The sequence below is a fragment of the Neopelma chrysocephalum genome, unplaced genomic scaffold (assembly GCF_003984885.1).
Source record: "Neopelma chrysocephalum unplaced genomic scaffold, ASM398488v2 Primary Assembly neopelma1_74, whole genome shotgun sequence".
Lineage (NCBI taxonomy): Eukaryota > Metazoa > Chordata > Aves > Passeriformes > Pipridae > Neopelma > Neopelma chrysocephalum.
Genome location: NW_020897735.1, coordinates 9,878,673 through 9,896,229, shown reverse-complemented (window position 1 = coordinate 9,896,229; position 17,557 = coordinate 9,878,673). Strand labels below are relative to the sequence as shown.

The 17,557-nt window shown below is 51.1% G+C and overlaps 1 protein-coding gene across 1 annotated transcript in view; it reads right to left on the bottom strand.

Annotated features, from left to right (window-relative positions):
- The window catches only part of PBX3 (PBX homeobox 3), a 61,093-nt gene that overhangs the window by 2,517 nt on the left and 41,019 nt on the right, over positions 1-17,557 (bottom strand). Inside the window, exons 2-7 of the mRNA XM_027687765.1 lie at positions 16,627-16,868; positions 12,378-12,568; positions 10,648-10,783; positions 4,243-4,408; positions 2,921-3,033; positions 1,996-2,085 (exon numbers count right to left, since the gene is read on the bottom strand). Of these exons, the coding sequence (XP_027543566.1) occupies positions 1,996-2,085; positions 2,921-3,033; positions 4,243-4,408; positions 10,648-10,783; positions 12,378-12,568; positions 16,627-16,868 (938 nt within the window). The remainder of the gene's footprint in view (positions 1-1,995; positions 2,086-2,920; positions 3,034-4,242; positions 4,409-10,647; positions 10,784-12,377; positions 12,569-16,626; positions 16,869-17,557) is intronic.

Below are 17,557 nucleotides of genomic sequence, written 5' to 3'. Positions count from 1 at the left end.
TGCTCGTGGTACCAGAACCATCCCTGGCCCTGGCAGGGAAAGGTTAGTGGGGAAATGTGCTTGTGGTACCAGAACCATCCCCGGCCGGGCCAGTACCCTGGGCTGGGGGACACCACGGGGACGTGCAGGGGGCCCCCGGCTGTCACCCCCTAAACCTCACACCCGGCCTGGCTCCACATTAGGAACACTGCTCATCTATCACAAGGAGCCAACGCTGCATGGCTGCACCGGGGGAGAGCAGCCTCGGTAATTATCTCCTCTGCAGACGAAACAGCAAACAGAGCAGCTTTATCCTGACAAACCCCGACGTTTGGGCTCCCTTAAGCAAAATTAACAGCAACACCAACCTGCACGACCCCCAGGCTGAACCCTCCCGACACCCCTGCGCTGCTCAGACAGGCTGAACAGGCACAAAGCCTGCTCTGAATGCGGAGGCACCGCGGGTTTTTATTTTGTAAAGATACGAGAACCTACTTAGGGAAAGAAAAACTCTTGTGCAGATATGAGTCTAAAGATATTCCATCTGAAGTAAACATCATTCCTCTTTTATCCAAATTTATAAACAACAAATGTACAATATTTTTACTCAGCTTGGCAGCTGGAGGAGAGGTTGTCAGCAAGCATTCTTTTTTTCAAATAAATTAATCCTTACTCTGGTGGTTTGAGATTATGCACTGTATTATACAACAGCGCCTTATCAGGCCTCATCAGTGAAGATGGAATTCATGTCTGTAAAATGCTGCAGGCAATCATAGTTTCATATTTTATCATGTTGATAAGGATATCGCAAATTCTCTGAAGCATTTCAAAACACTTAAATGAAAAAGGAGAAATGCAACTAAAAGGCTTTTTATATGGTTTGTTGTGGGTTATTATGAGTTATTTATAAACCCAAAAAGAAAGATTTGACATTTCAAATGTAAAAGATTTGAGTATTTAATGGTACTTTTTTCCCTTTACAATTGAACATCTTCAATCACATTTTAAATCATTAATATTTACTCTCATGGCAAGTGGCAACCCAAAACGGGGGGAAAGCCTCCCCCTCCCTGTGGCTGCAGCAGCTCACCCTGGGTGTCCCCATTTCCCTCTTCCATGGGTTCCTGAGGCTGCTCAGCACCCACACCACAATCCACAGCATCTGGGAAACACCAGGGTGAACCCCAGGATGGGGGAGAGGGTCTCTGGACAAGGAATTCTCTACAGTAATTTGAGAGTCCATTAATATGAAGGAAAACAAAGAAAAGTCCCTTCTCAAGCAAATATGAAACATTAAAAAAAAATTAAAGCATTAATGGTTGCAGCTGTAAGTGGGAGAAGCGAGCTGGGGATGAGGGATGAGCAGGCTGTGCCTTGGAGCCCTCGCCGAGAGGCTGCTCCCATGGGGTGTTCCAGCCTGGGCTCCCATGGCAAAGGAAGAACAGATCTCCGTGTTTGTTTATCCCACACAGCCTCGGGCCCGGGCACTGTCACATCCCATCGCTCACAGCCAGCAGGAGGAATTTGGCACCTATCACCATCGAGCCCATAATCCCTCGATTTACTGGCATCTGTTTGCCAGACTTGCTGCTCGCTGCCATTTGGAGTAATAGGGCCAAAGGTACTTCTCAAACCCAGGAAAAAGGGGCACCCTTGGAATGGCCAAAGGTGTCTCCACATCCATCAGAGCCAGTGCTGATGCCTGACACAGGGGGGAACAGCCCAGCAGAGTCTCTGTCCAGCTGTTGGGCCAGGGAGCATCCCCAAGGCTGTTAACTTTTAACTCATAAGGTGAAACACAGAAAAATTCAAATAGTTTCTAGTCACAGCTCTGCAATTTCTCTTTTCTTACACTACAAGCCTTACAGCAGCACCAAGAGCTATCCTGCGGTTCATCCCCAAAGATGTGATATTAAACAGCACTATTGAAAGAGCAATTAATACAGGTATTAATGACTGCATTTACCTGCCACTGTGCTTATGGCTCTCCAAACCACTGTTCCCCCGGGTACTCACATTTAAATTATGTGGACTGTACAGTGAATTTCCTCCCAAGCCATCATTGTATCCTCCCGTCTGATTGATAACATGACGCAGGGTATCCACCTTAAAGCGAGGGGAGACAGGATTCATCATTCCAAATCTATTAAAACATCATCACTTACAATAGGTAACATTTTGAATTATGTGAGCCAAAAGGGTTTAGCATCTTCTATGAAAGGCAAATTTATCAATCAAGACTGACTGGCAGAATTTCAACCAATCCATGCTCATTACAGCCCATACATCTCTGCTTCTCACACCACCAAACACAACTTCCTCCCAGCACCGTGGCCCGCAGCTCCTTCCCAAGTGTCTGCAAAGTGCTGGGAATGTTCACGCGCCTGTCTGTGCTTGCAGGTATGGAGGAGATGATGGTGTGTACACAGAAACCATGAGCCAGCCCTTCTGAAAGGACTGCAACAGTGACTGACAATCAGATGTATTGGGATAGCCCTCTCAGATGCATTCTGACATTTAAACAAATAAATAAATAGATGAATGAATGAATTGATAAATAAAAGTTTGTCCAATAAATGAAAGAAAGGTGGGTTGTTTTTGTTTTGAAAAAAGGGGGCAGAAGGGGAAAGAAAGGAAAAAAAGAAAGAAACTTTCACTGGATTTACAGTGTCCATGGAAGTCAGATGCACCCAATCCCATTCCATGAGCTCAAGCCAGAGCCGAATGCATTCACAAAGCTTAAAATTTCAATCAGAAAAAAATCACTCTTTCCTTTATATTTGTGAAATTCAGTGCCAGGGTAAGAATAGGCCACATCCAGAAATATGCAGCCTCCTCTCTGCAGCGAGGCCCAGACCAGTTAATAGAGCCAGAGTAAGGTGGAATTTTTAGCCCAAACCCTACCCTGCCAGAAAGGCCCTGCTGGGGGCATTTCTCCTACCTGTGACTGCACATTGGCTCCGACTTGGGACCCCTGGTAAGAATCCCCATTCAGACTCTGCATGTTCATGAACATGTCCCCAGAATTTGGGAGGTTAAAAGAACCAGAAGAACCTGGAAAGGAAAGAGTTAGGTAGCTGAATAACAGAGAGCTGCAAAAACATAACCCCAGGACCTGAGGGCAGGGGAAGGAGAAGCAGCAGGAGAAGAGAGGACAGGCAGGGCTCAGCAGAGGGGGAGCGTGGCCGGGGGGCCCCCACAAGGCTGGTCCCGAGGGGCTGCCCCAGCTCTGCCCCACAGGAGGGCTGTGCTGGGCAAACCTGGCAGCCCCTGCAGCCCAGGGCAGCTCTTCCCTCTGGAACAGCCCCTGCACAACAGTAAGTTCCCATCCTGGAGCTTTCCCCCAGTGGATCACTCCATCGTGAGGTGCCATCGCCAAACACTCATTTGGAGCCTGTGCTTTGTGTCTCCTTCCAAAGGAAATGGTTGGCAGTTCCCAATTATCCGGTTTATTACCGTCAGAGGAGGAACCTTTTTCTTACTTCCTTTTGGTTAAAGTCTTTTTTTCCCCATGGATCTCCATCCCCTTTAAAAGTTGTTTATAACTAAGTTGCAGCAAAACTTGACTGCAAATAGTGTCAGACACATCTGTGCTTGTGGCAACCTTTGCCCCTGGAGCCCCAGGAGGCGACTCCTCCCTCACATATTCCCTGGCTAATGCAGTGCTCAGACTTGCAAAATGTCATCAAAACACCAGCGAGATGATGCTTAAATACTGCAGCAGAACATGTGGCAGAGCAACTCCAAAATAAAGTTGCATCCTTAGATTTCTATTTATAACATCCACTCCACTTCAAGCAATTCAGAGTTTAAACTCTAATTAGCGCATGCTAAAATATTCCTCTATTTTGTTCTTATCTTGACAACAAATTTAACAGTTCTACAAAACCAGACTTGGAGCTCTGCCCTATTTTATGTTCTTTTCAATGAATGAGAAAAAGCTTAAAATATCTACAGAAACAAAGAAGGTGCCAGAAGCCTGAGCCAGGCAGCCCTTCCCACTGTGGGAATTACATGGGCCCCACTCGCTCTCCTGCAGGACTGTGGGAGCTTTGCTGTGGAACTCCTGGGGCACCCCCGGCAGTGCTCGGCCCTCAGGCTCCAGCCTGGAGGTCCTGGGGCTCGGCACCACTCCCTGTGCCACAACGGGGCTGCTGAGGAGCTGCATCCTCCTCACCCCAACTGAGCCTGTCAGGGCTCCATCGGGGCCCTCGGTGACAGACGGCCCTTTGGGACGCTCAGACACGTCAGATGGGCACGTACCAGAGTTTGGTGTGGTGGGGGAGTTGGTCTGGTTGTTCTGGACAGCGGCGGCCACGGCGTGCGCTGCGGTCACAGCCGTCTTTGCTGCGTACAGATTGGCTTCTTCCTGGAACTTCCCAATGTTCTTCTTGTACCTGATTCTCTTATTGCCAAACCAGTTGGACACCTGCAGTGGAGAGAGGTGGGAAGGGTGAGGGACACGAAGCGCTTGGCTTGGAAAAGCAGGATGTTTTTGAGATGTCATGTTTGGACCAGCAAACGTATGCCCCAGACCCCAACCTGTATCTGCTCAGCACTGACCCAGGATCAGTCAAACACCACTGTGGGTGTGAGCAACATCTGGCTCCACTGCTCTGCTGGCAAACTGAGGCACAATGGGTGACTCTGACAACAACACGTATCCTGGAGCTTGCCACTGAGCGCACCATTGTCTCCTACTACCATGGGCCATTTGTCAACAAAACTGTTGCAAGACCCCTAAAGCTGCTCCTGGAGGACCAAGGTCTGGTTCAGGGAGGGCGAGCAGGCAGTGAGCGCAATTGTTCTTTATTTTTGGGCTGGAACAACCTTGGCAGCCCACTCACAGAATCGTGTTTGGTTGGCTGAAAATGAAAGGGATCATATAAATCAATAATGGCTGAAAAGTCACTTTGTCATGTCCCTTTGAAGATGCTGTACTGAAGCCAAGCTGGCTCCTGGGGCACCGGCTATTAACCCACGCAGGGGTCACGGCTGGAGCTGCTCAGGAAAGTTCATACAATCTTGCTCAGGGGCTTTGTTTAACTTCAGCTGCTGTAACAGAGCACCTAAATAACAAACACAGTTTGGAGCACGGACAACAGCCATCATGGCAGAGACACAAAACAACTGCAACACTCCAGCAGTAAAGGGGAAGGGACCAGTGACTGCCCCACGATTATCACCCAGCTGCAGGGCACGGCAGGGGCTGAGGTCCCGTCACAGAGCCCAGTACAGGACCCTGCTGAGGCAGGAGGCAAATCCTGCTGTATTTGATGCAGCGCAGCTTTTGTTTAACCACAATTAATGGAAAGCCTCTAGCTTTTGCTGGTAGCACAGAAGGCACCTTATACATCCTGCTCCCCAGATAATACTCCACTGTATTCTATATATTGCACTTAATATCACCTTGTCAGTCACAGAAGCAATAATACATTAATGAAACCCAGCAAATAATTATTGTGTACAATCAGATTATGCTTTATTAACAGTATCATAATTGAGGAATCTCTGCACATCAACCGTATTGTCCACGGATGTGCGCAAGATCCTCTGTTTATGCACGCCCCTGGACCAATCAAACAACAGCCATCACTAATAAAGGTTTATTTAATTCTCACAGTAAAATTTTAATATCACCAGCAGCCTGGGGAAGCCTCAATGCGTGGATTTGCTTGACATCAGATCGTTTTCATTCTGCTAGTCCCAATACTTCTTAATCTTTAATATCAAGGCAATTAAAATTAATGGCCACTCATCCAGAGCCACTGTGGGCAGTGTTTCCTTGACATCAATTGTTTGATGGGATTACCTAGAGGTTAAACTAACAAGCAAGGTTTAATTGGAAGCAATGAGAGGAGCAGCGCTCGTACGTTATGTTTAACCCGCACACCACAGCCACAGGAATACCCAGAAACATTCAACTCTCCCTGAGCAAAGCACACACCCTGAGCTGCAGCACAGCACAGCACGGGGGCTGCTGGAGGAGCCACAGCTCCTGGGGCAGCTGCAGCCACCACCCCACTCCCTCTGCCCAAGGACACAGGTCAGTGCAGGGCCCTGGTCTGGGGACACGTGGGGCTGGGGCTGACACGGGCAGCTGGACCTGGCCAGGAGGGCTGGGCACTGCTCCCGTGGGCTGTGCCAGGCAGGATTTAGGATCCCTGCCCAACTGGAGCACACCTTGCCCTGCTCGTGCCACTGGCACCCCAGGGATGACCAGGATGCAGCTGCTGGGCCCCCGTCAGCACCGGGACCCGGCTCCTCGCCCGGCCCTACGCTCACCCCAGACATGGAAGTCCTCTCCATCACAAGCTGCCTCACAACACATTTTTCATTGAAACAAACTATCTCTTCACATAAAAAAAACAATGAACATCTTTCTCCTCCTGATCATTGAAGGCCAATTAATTAATTGGGCTTAATTGTATATTACATTTCAAACAATACTGTTGCACTTATTTATCATGTTAATTGCAATGTTAAATAAAAAGACAATAAATTATTACTGAAATCATCAAGATGCCTAATGTGGGATTTGGGATGGGGCAGGCCTGCCTTGTGTCTCCACAGTGGCTGATTTCCTGGGATAAATCAGTGCTCATTCTGCAAAGATGCAGCTGACACAAGATCATCACTGTTGGAATCAGGGAACTACAGATTCATGGATCACAGAAATCTCTCCATTGTGTTTCCATGTTTGGAGCACACAGGTTTTGTTCCGCACCTAAAAAATGGCACAAACCAGAAAATGCTGAAAATCAGTGTGGCACAGTTATGGTCCATGATCTAAACCCAAGAATTTTTACCTCTAGAACTATTTCATTACGCTGCAGCTTTTTTTCCCTTGCTTCCCACATGGAGTCCAGGGGTAAGAGCCCCTCCATCCACGGCTCTCCCTGTCAACCTGCTCACAGAAACAGACTCTGAAGCAGCAGGGACCAGAGGGGTGCTGGAAACCAGCTCCTGCATCCTTTCTTTGAAAGGATGTTAAAAATATTCCCTTGTCAACCACATCCTTCTTTTGTTTGAAGCAGTGAAAGATGTTATTGCTGTACTCCACTGCCACGCTCTCAGCACTGGCTGTGCCCTCTCTCCAGCCCCTGTGATGGACTGATGGTCGTTCATGACACCCTGAAAGAGGCTCATCTGCAAAAGTAAAACACATCAGCCATGGTAGGGGAGAGCAGATGATACAGTTTATCTCCCTCCAACATGTGCTGATGGGGTAGCTCTAAATTACAGCAAACAGTGTTCGCTGCTAAGGTCACTTTTTCCCCCAGAACTACCTTTTCCATATTCTTAAAAATGAAATTGTGTGAGGTGTTCATCTGAACAGTTTGCCTTTATGCTTTTCTTAAAAAACCTTCTTTACATATTATTTTAAACATCAATATCAAAACTGAAACCATTGATCTCCCATCTGCAATGAAATGGTTCAGGGAGACAGTTTTCTTTGCAGCTCGGTAAAGTGCCATGGCAGCAAGAGTTCCAGTGAGCGACTTAATCTGGGGGGAGGATGACCCAAAACACTCACTAATTAAGTGTCTGAGGGAGAAAATGTTCTGCCCCCAGCACTTACAAGGCACTGACAGCACAAGAGAACAACACCTTGGATCATCACTAGGAGAGGCTATGGAGGAGCCTGGCTCAGCCAGGGAAGGGACAAAGTCTCTTCATCAAAGCCGAGCCACCAGCCCGAGGAGTTTGGGAAGCCACCCATTAACATTATTTATTTCTTCCAGCTCTTTGCTCCTTCAGGGCACCTGCAGCATGGGAGGTAAACGGGGCACAGTGCCAGACACAGCAAGGTCTGAGGGGTGCTCGGTCAAGGCTGGAAAGACACGCTCAGAGATTTTCCAGGAAAGCCCTGAGGAAGGTGTAGCTCAGTCACTCACTTGGATGCCACTGCTTGTCCCCTGCGAGGCTGCTCCTGCCAGGGTTTCAGTGACTGCTCAATTCCCTGAGTTCTGGACTGCATCTTCCCACTTCTGCTGCCAGCCACCAGAGCAGCGTGTGGGGCTGCTCCACAGTGCCTGCTCACAGCTTTTCTGCTACATGGCCTCAAAAATGGATACCCTTTTCAGTACAAGGAAAGACAACTCCAGCCCAGTTTGACCTAGAAAATACCAACTAACCCTGCAGTACCCCCATGAGGCCTCTGGAAATGCCTTTGGAAATCAAAGATTTGGATATCCACGGTATTCATGTTCTCTAGCTTTGACAGCAGATCCATCAGGAACTCAAGCAACCAGCTGATCACAGGCACTCCCTCTCTCTCACAAATGCTCTTCTCCCTTTAGATGATACATGGCCCCATTTCCAGGCTTTCCCACATCATCCTGAGGTTTCCCAAGCCATTTGTAACACCTTGCCAGAGCGAAGCTCCAGCCATTGCCAAGGCCCAGCCCCGTGTCCCTGTGCCCTTGCTCCAGGCTGGCCATGTCACCAGCCAGGCTGAGGATGCTGGACACAATGCAGCTCCTCCCATCACTCACTCAGGCTTCCTAATGGATTCAAGAAACAACTAATTCATGCCTGTATCAAATATTAAAGAGACAAACCTATATTCCTGTCACAGGCTCTCTGCCGCTGCCGTGTTGTTGGACCATCTGCCTGCCTTTGACTTCATTCTACAGCATATACATTAAATCTTATCAAACAACCAATTAAGAAAGAAATCAGATCTATTAGCACTAGAAGCAATCAGTTATGGCATCTCAAATGTTCCATCTCATTTCCTTTAGTCACTCCAGCCTTATCTAGATCTGGTTTTTTATCTGTCCACTCGGTGGGATCACTAACCCCTTCCCTGCCAGGCCCAACTCACTGCTGGGTGTGCAGGGAACAGCTCCTCAGCAGGTCTGGGGGGCTCTTTCCCATGTCATCTCCCTCAGTTACATTTTACCAAAGCTGAAGAACTTCTGGTTCCTTCGAGTTGGTGTTGGTGGTGTGGCCTCTCCTCACTACACAGCAGGCTCAGATCACATGGGAGATTTCTGGACACCACTTACTGAAGGAATTGCCACAAACCATCTCATGCCAAGGACTGAAACCAGCAGCAAAAGGTAGGCTGCAGACCACAGTGTCCTGGCACTCGTGCTGTTTGGCTGGTTCCAGGCATCCCCAGCAGCCCCAGGGATGCCTGAGGGTGTGGGAGAGCAGCCCAGCAGCCACCACAGCTGCCCTGCACCCCCGGGGCTGCAGGGACCTGTGTGATGCTAACAGTGAGGAAGGACCAATGTGGGAGGGAACAAGTTGAATGCTGAATTTCCCTCCAAAAATTCCTGCCCATCACCACAGCCATTTGTAAATGGACTGGGAGAAACTGTCCCCATCTCCATCCTGTACCTTCCCCTGGCACCAGGCACTTCCCACCCTGCTTGGAGAGCGGGACGTGCTGTGTGCCAAGGAGAGAGCAAGGCACACACACGTGTCCTGAGGCAGTTCTGCCAGTGTTGGTACTGTGGGTGCATCCAAAGTCAAGTAATTCCAAATTTGGGAGAGCTGGGCAGCCTTTCATTTGAAAGACTTCAATAAAGTGCCTGAATTTTTCATGCATTCAATGGAGAGCTATAAAGTAAATCTCAACTCAGGTCTTAATTATAAAGCTAAAGGTTGCATTGCTAATAATGCCAATACTGCAGCCTGTGATCATTAATAGTTAACATATGCGCCGCAGGCACCGCTCCTCTCAAGGACCTGAAATATTGATAAGGGAGCTGAGGGAGCAGGGAGGAGCCAGCACAGGCCCTCACAACAGCAAGGGGGTGGCTGGAAAACTTGGAAACTGCCAAGGCACTTCTCTGCTACCCAAGTTCAACCTTCCCCGAGCTGTATGAGCCAGATTTGTGTGGCAGTAATTGGGGTTTCTATCATACAGGCCACAAGAAATGCAGAGTGCTTTGCTTTTGAAGCTGCCTGGTGAGGGAAGGCTCGATGGTGTCACTGGCCTGAGCACCACTGTGAGACATCAGTCCAAGCTCTGTGTGTGCTTTGGCCCACACAGAAAGCAGCTGCAGCCAACCACGGTGCTCCTGACTGGGGAGATGCTGCTTTTCTTGCACTAACTTCACAGGAACAGCTGTTATATGTGGTAAAAAGAGCAAATCTGCCTAATGCAGTTTTGCTACACAGAAGCCACTCTTCAGCATAGCAAGAGGTTGAATTTCTGGCTGGCTTAGAAAAACAGCTTTGAGCAATCAAAGAAATTCTGATCTATAAAGACAGATTTTACATTTGTCAGTAACGCCTTCCCCTGAAACCATGGTCAGCTGTAACAAATGCAGAGCAGAGCCAGGCTCAGCCAGGAACCTCACTGCTGCACAGAGAGAAAGCTGACATGAAGTAGGGTGCTGACCTTGTTGCCTTTTTATTTTTATCTTCCTCTCTGTACACACACCTTTGTACCCCAGCAGAGCCCCAGCCGCCGTGGCACAGTGGCTGCAGAGCTCAGCCACGTCCATCACCCTGCAAACCCCAGCACAGCCAACATGCAGATCTGAAGGGATGACAGAGGTGCTTTGGGCAGGACCAGCTGTGTAATGCTTGCCTCCTCTGGAACCACCTCCCAGAGCCTGGAGAGAGGTGGCAGCATCCCAAGGGGAGCTGGGAGGTTGGCACACTGTGGGGTGCAGGAGGCCAGGACCTGCTCCCCTTGCTGCTCACCTGCGATACCGTGATGCTGCATTTCTTTGCCAGCTCTTCTTTGGCTTCTTCACTGGGGTAGGGGTTACTGAGGTGGGAGTAAAAATACTCATTCAAGATTTCTGTGGCTTGTTTACTGAAGTTACGCCTTTTCCGTCTGAAACGAGAAAAGAAAACCCACAGTTGTTCCTCCAGATGCCAGCGGGTCCCTGTCAGGGTTGGATGGGGGGCAGTGGCCCTCGTTTCTCACGCCTGTGGTGCAGCACAGAAACACAGCAGAGCTGTCCCAGCACCCACCCTCAGCCTGCCTGCAGCCCCTCCACACCCAGGTACCCAGCCCAGCCCAAAGCTCCCAGCCACTGAGTCCCTCTGTGCCAGCAGCAGCCTGACAGAGCTCCTTCCCCTCCTTCCCCTCAGCACAGGTCAGCTGGGGCTCCTGCACAGCTCCCTGGGGCGAGCACAGTGGAGCAGGACAGGGCAGCTGGGCTGCCATGTCCTCACATAGCCCTCCCTGAGCTAATTGGCTTCCGACACCAAGTGGATTTCAGGGCTTTGTGAAGGAGACCCATCTGTGCCCTGCCCTGCCGAGGGCTGTGTGGGGCCTGGGCTCTGGCCCCACGTGGGACAGGCACCAAGGTGTGCCCCTGGTCAGAACAGGGAGCCCTGTGGAGCACACTGGCACGTGCTGCAGCCGGCCCGGGTTACAGTGCAGCGCCTGCACAGCTGCAGTGCCATCCCTCCCTGCTCATGGCTGCTCTCCTTTCGGCACAACATCCTCTGGAAAGCTCCAGTTAAACACTTCCTCGGAGCTCCTTCCCCCAGGGCTGTTGCAATCACTGCCGGCGCCCCAGGCCAGCCGGCAGCCGAGCGCAATCCCCAGCGCGCTCTTGCCGAGGATCACGATGCTGCTAACTGCACTGGATCCTGGAGCAGGCAGCTCCCTCCCTGGAGCTATGTTTATCTCATTACTGTGCTTCCGCTCATTTTGCCTTATTTACCTTTCTCCTTTTTAAAGAAATCACTTTAAAATGTGCATCTGCAGGCTCTACCTTGGCGTTCCTGGAGCTCTCCACAGACATCTCCTCCAACTGCCTGCAATTACCCTGATTTCCCACACCTGCCAGTGACCTCCTTGTTAATAACATTATTTTGCTCTTGTTTAGCTCCTCACAGCTTTCAGGTGTGAAGCGTGAGCTGCTGGAGGAGGGAGGCTCCACATGGTGCCTGCTGCTCCTCCCCGCTCTGCCCGACTCTGCTCCTGCTCTGCCCAGCTCTGCCCGGCTCTGTCCAGCTCTGCCAGCTGCCAGGGCCCTGCTCTGCCCACAGGAGGGCTACAAAAGGAATGGGGCTGGGGATCAATATCCCACCTAGGCCTCCAAACAAATCTGACTGTTCTTATAAACCCCCCTCCTAATCCCTGCCTGCCTGCCCCCCCAGCAGCCTGTAGAGCAAGCAGCCCACTCTGGCTGCAGGGACTGGCTCCAAACTCTGGCAGCAATGTGGGTGTCCAAGGGAGGGAAAACAAGTCCAGTCTTTGCACTAAAATATGTAGAAAAGACCTCACTGTTTCTGAAACCTCTGTGCAGGCTTCTCTGCTTTCACAGCAGCTCTAGGTGAAGGACAAGGGCCCTGGGCTTTGCTGGGACAGAGCAGCCTCTCCCACCCATCCCTGCACCACCAGGCTCTCCCGGGCTGCCCAGAAATTATCTCTTCCCCCCAGAAAGAGGTGGGGACAATTGCCTCTGCCTTACCTGGCATCGAGGAACCTTGATCTTAAAATCATTACTGCTTCACAAGTGCTTTGTTTGAGCTGCATCTGGATGGAGCTGAATTTTCGATGAATGATGCCCACCATCCTTTCAATCTCCTTGGGAGAAATGGGACGTGTCCGGCTCTGTTCTCTGAGGAGGTTCATCACATGTGTAGTAAATTCATTACATGCCTGTGGAGGAAGAAGAGTCTCAGACATGGGTTTGTGCTGTTCCACAAGGACACAAGCTCCTGTTGGGGGAAAGGCAGCACTGGGAACTGAGGGATGTTTGTGCAGCCCTGTCCCTCCGCACACGTGGCCACGGGAGCAGATCCCACACACCCTGTCCAGGAGACACAGGGCTGTCCTGGAGCAGCCAGGGGAGCCAAGTGACCCTGGCACTGCTCCTTCCTGCCATGCTCATCCTTTTCCACATCCCCACATCTCAGTGGAGTGGTTGGATCGGTGCCTGTACCAGCTGCGAGCAGGAGCAGGATTTGAGGGGAGGTGTGAGCACAGCTCAGAGCCAGGGCAGCCCTGAGCCCTCACAGCACTGAGGAACCCGAGACCTTTCTGAGGCACCGTGTGCCCCCTCAGCGGGTGGGTTTCAGTGACACTGTGGCCCACACCAGGCAGCCAAGGCACTGAGAGAGGGAAGGCACCAGGAGCCCTTGATGATCACTCGCCCATTGATATGAACTTTGCCAGGCTGCACTATCAGCAGGAACCCCTTGATACGAGCCTCCACACAACCACGTGGCTGTCACACTGCCATCCTGCCTTCCTCTCGCTGGAACCTGCCAAAAACTCTGCTAGCTCCCCTTTTCTATCAACAGCCAGGCTGCAAAACACCTACACAATGTGTCTGACAACCACATTTTCAAGGATTCTCCCACATTTCAATAGATTATGTGAGGGAAAGAGTTAAAAGTGAAAAGTTTATGCATCTAAAAACTCATAATTTCCTATAACATTTGCTGAACGTCTCACAACTTATTAAGTGAAGCCATCTATGAATGCAAATGCTGATTAGCAATTTGGCAATAGCCCAACATTTGCAGAATTCACATAGCTTTTCTTTAAACCAGTAGTTCATACATGATTAATTAGAACATCTCATTTATGTAGTGTGCACTTTAGCTCATTACTCTAAGTAAAATTCGTTAAGTATTTACATTTAGATAATTAAAATCTGGGTACACCCTTAAGAAAGATGCATACACTTCAGGCAAAGTGATTTTTTTTTTTCTTTACACTACTGAAAGTAAATTACAGGCTAATTTACATCCTTGCAGCACTTGTTGGAGGCAGCACTTGGCGAGGCTGGGCAAGCCCTGGTGCAGAGCCCTTCTCCTGCCCCCACCGAGGTCACGGTGCCAGGGCTGCTCGTGGTCCCTTGGCACCAGCGTGGCTGCCACGGCTCACCCTGCCATGGCTCACCCTGCCACGGCTCACCCTGCCACAGCTCACCCTGCCACAGCTCACCCTGCCACAGCTCACCCTGCCACCACCACCCCTGGACTGCTCAAGGCTCCCTGAGCTCCAGATGAAGGAGTTCAACGTGTCTCATCCTCACTTCCCATCTGTATATTCTCTTATCAAGGTACAACCTGAGCACGCAAAAGCTCAGGTCCAGCCCTCTGACCACGGCAGGAGCATCAGCTTTGGCTCACGTGAGAAACGATGCACAGGGGGAAGGGGACACAGGCACCAAAATGCAGCAGCTCTCCCTGAGATCAGATAGTTCTGACTGTCCCAAAATACAGCTGAACCCAAGACTTTGGCACTGGATGGACATTCTGGGCACGCAGCTTGCCACATGCCCCCTTTTCAGATCTGGGGAATTCAATTTTAAAGTAAAATGGCAACCGTTGCATTAGAAATATTTTCAGCTATGTCTTTTCTATAAGAGATAGAGTATCAAAAACTGGACATTTCAAAGCAAAAGTGAGTTTCTTGCTTTCAAGAAGTAAAAACCTTTCCCTGATTTTACTTGACTTGCCTGATGAGACTTGGTTTGGCTATAACTGCTTGGAGAGCCTGGGTTTAATTCATCTCCAGCTGCACCTCCCCTCTGCAGAGCTGCCTCATGCAGCACGGTGGGGGGAAGCTCAAAAGACTCTGATGCTTTGTCTTGTTTCTCTTGTTTATTTATAGCGTCCAAGCTACTTGATCCCTTTTCCAGGACTATTTTTCAGGCCTCTGCTTGGTGCCCGAGACATTATTAATAATGTCAGGTTATAAGTGATGGCCTTGTTAACCTGCTCAGAAACCTTGTAGGAGCAGGGATGCTCCTGCTGCCTCAGTGCTTCATCACGACGGCACAGATGAGCACAGGGAAAAGAAAGGAAATGGCCCAAAACAGTCTTTAGGGGCAGGGTGGCATCCAGTGCTCTGTGGGGCTGGTGGTGGCCTCTGAGCTGCCACACTTCACCCCAATTTGGGGTGAGTTCAGGAGACATCTGTGAACTCAGGAAGTGGGTTCCCAGCTGCTCCGGGAGGCCTGGGACCCTTACAGTACTTTTGCCTACAGCAAAAAATGTATTTCAGTGTAATTACAGCAGATAGCTTTCAATATGTCATCTCTGTTATAGGAGCTGTAAATTATGGAAGGCGCTGCCTGTGCGCGGCCATTTCTCCCGGCACCCGGTGAGGGAGCGCTGGGCGATGGCGTGACACACTTTCCATTTCTCTTTCCCTTTTTTTTTTTCCTTTCCTGAGTGCATTCCCCTAACTGGCAACAAATATCAGGATCAAACTCGGCCTGGGAAGCGTCCCCAGGAAGGCTCTCTGGTTCCTGCTGCCGTGGCAGTGCCGGGCAGGGACGGCAGGAGCTGCTCCACACACGGACAGGTCTCGGCGTGGGCTCCCCGGTGCTGCAGGAGGGCACCCGCCTCCCACAACCTGCGGTGCCAGGGGCTGAGATGCCAAGCCCTGGCTGCCTCTCGGGCACTGTGGTGAGACAAACCAGCAGGAGACAGTTTGCTGCCAGGCCAGGGAAATTATCATATTTCTGTCGAGCAGCCGTGGCTGGGTGTCAGGATCCGTGGGGAAGTGTGCATGTCTCAGAGCAGCTCCACCCCTCTGCTCCAGCAGCTCTTGAGCATCCTCCAAAGTTTCCCGTGGTGTGGACGGATGGCTGTGACATTTCAGCTGAAATCTTTGTAAATGGAGCTACAGGGCAAAAAATGCTCCTGCTTCCACCACATCATTAAACTTATTAGAGTCCAAGGACGTTTGCCAGGAACCAGCTGCAAGCACCAACCTGCCACCGCTCTGGCCCAGATCTGCTTCCATCCTGTGTCTCTGTGGCTGTATGAGACACGCTGCTGCTGCGTGGGGCTCGTTAATCCAACAGCCATCCCCATCCCAGCACTGTGCCTGCACCTGGCAGGGCACGGGGAGCCCGGGGGTCCCCACAGGACAGCTGGGGCCTTTGGGGTCAGGGGAGAACAGGACATTTGCACAAACACCCCAACAGGTACATGCTCTGTTATTTGTTCACCACTTGAACAACGCAGTGAAAGAGGCAGCACAGATGCCAGTGCCAGTGGCACCCAAGCCACACTGTGCTGCTGGCAGCTGGCAGCACAGGGCAAATGTTCCTGGTGCCACTCGCGTGGCAAATGTGGCAGGTCACCAGGTTCCAGTGGTGAAGGCAAACCCACGGGTCTCTGCAGCGTGCTCTTCACTTCAAACAAAGACACCGAGTGCCAGCATCTGCCCGAACCAGGATTACCCTAGTTCCTGTCCCAAAGCCTGGTCCAGGAGCTCTGCTGGTGCCTCTCTGCCCAATCCCTCTCAATCTGCTCTGGCAGACCTGCTGTGGCCCAGTCGTGGGCTGGAGCCTCCCACCGCCTGCTCCGGGAGCCCTGGGCTGAGATGGCCAGTGCAGCCTGTGCTCCCCAACTCGCCAGACCCAGCTGTGCAACACCTCATTGCAGGGAAGAGGGTGGCACCAAGAGATGGACACCTCTCCTCTCTGCTGCTCTGGGCGAAGGGGAGAAACACGGCCTTGGGTGTGGCTTTTGTGCAGTTACAGACAACAGAAAACACTCGGGCATGCAAGACTCATCCTGGCCTCAGCCAGTGGCTCCTTGGAGCCCGACGGACTCCCATCATGGCTCTTTACAGGCCCAGGGGTGGGGAAGGGGAGGAAGGGACGTGGTCCAGAGCGGGCAGCAGCGGGCACTTGCAAGCAGAGGAGAGCAGCGGCAGGTACACGAACAACTGAGAGACTGATGTCTGACCTGTTCATATTTCTCCAGCTCTGTGTGATAGATTTGTCTGATCTGGGTCAATTTGGCTCTGTAATCTGAGTGTTCAATAGAGTTATCTGAAGACCCTCCAGAGGCTGCTGCGGCTGCAGCTGCTGCCGCCGATCCCCCACCTTTCTCCGGACCTGAGACTCCTTCTGCCAGAAGCATATTGTCTAGTCTCATTAGCTGAGGATCGGGAGGGTCTTCCTCCTGGGCTCCTCGGATGCTCAAACCTTAGGCAGAAAAGAGAGAACAAGAGAAAACACAGTCAGTATTTCTGCATCTGCCCGGCCACTGCCCGCTCGCTGCACGCCTGCCAGGAGCCCTCTGCAGCACCCGCCGTGCCCGGGGCCACGGGCACCTGCCCTGCCCTGGCCTTGCCTCCAGCTCCCCATGGGCACCAGACCTGCCCTGGCCCTGCCTCTGGCATGGCCCCAGCACCCCAAGTGGCACCCCCCTCCACAGCTGGTCCCATGAAGCACAGACTGGTCAGTGCCACGGGGGGACAGCAGTGCCGTGAGACCCTCTCTGCTCCCACACAGAGCAGGACCATCTTCACGAGGTCTTTAAAGGATCCTGCAGCATTTTAAACACCTCACTGTAAGCACCAGAGGGGTGTTCACATGAGGACAGAGACATTTGCCTTCCAAGACCCAGCTAAGCCCGCGTAGGGCTGGCACTACCCTGTTTGTTATATCACTTTGGTGCAAGGCTGTGTGGTAAAAGTACATTATTTATTTGAAAATAATTGATTTGCTTCTCATTTCCTTCCAAATGGATATGAGCACCACGTTATTCTTAGGGAGAGCTGTCCCACTGGACTCCACTGCTCCCATGAGGCCCAAGTGTTGGTTTAAGATGCCTGGGGAAAAGCTGCCACTTGCTCCTCAGCTACAGGAGGCTACAGGGGGAAAGCAAGAAG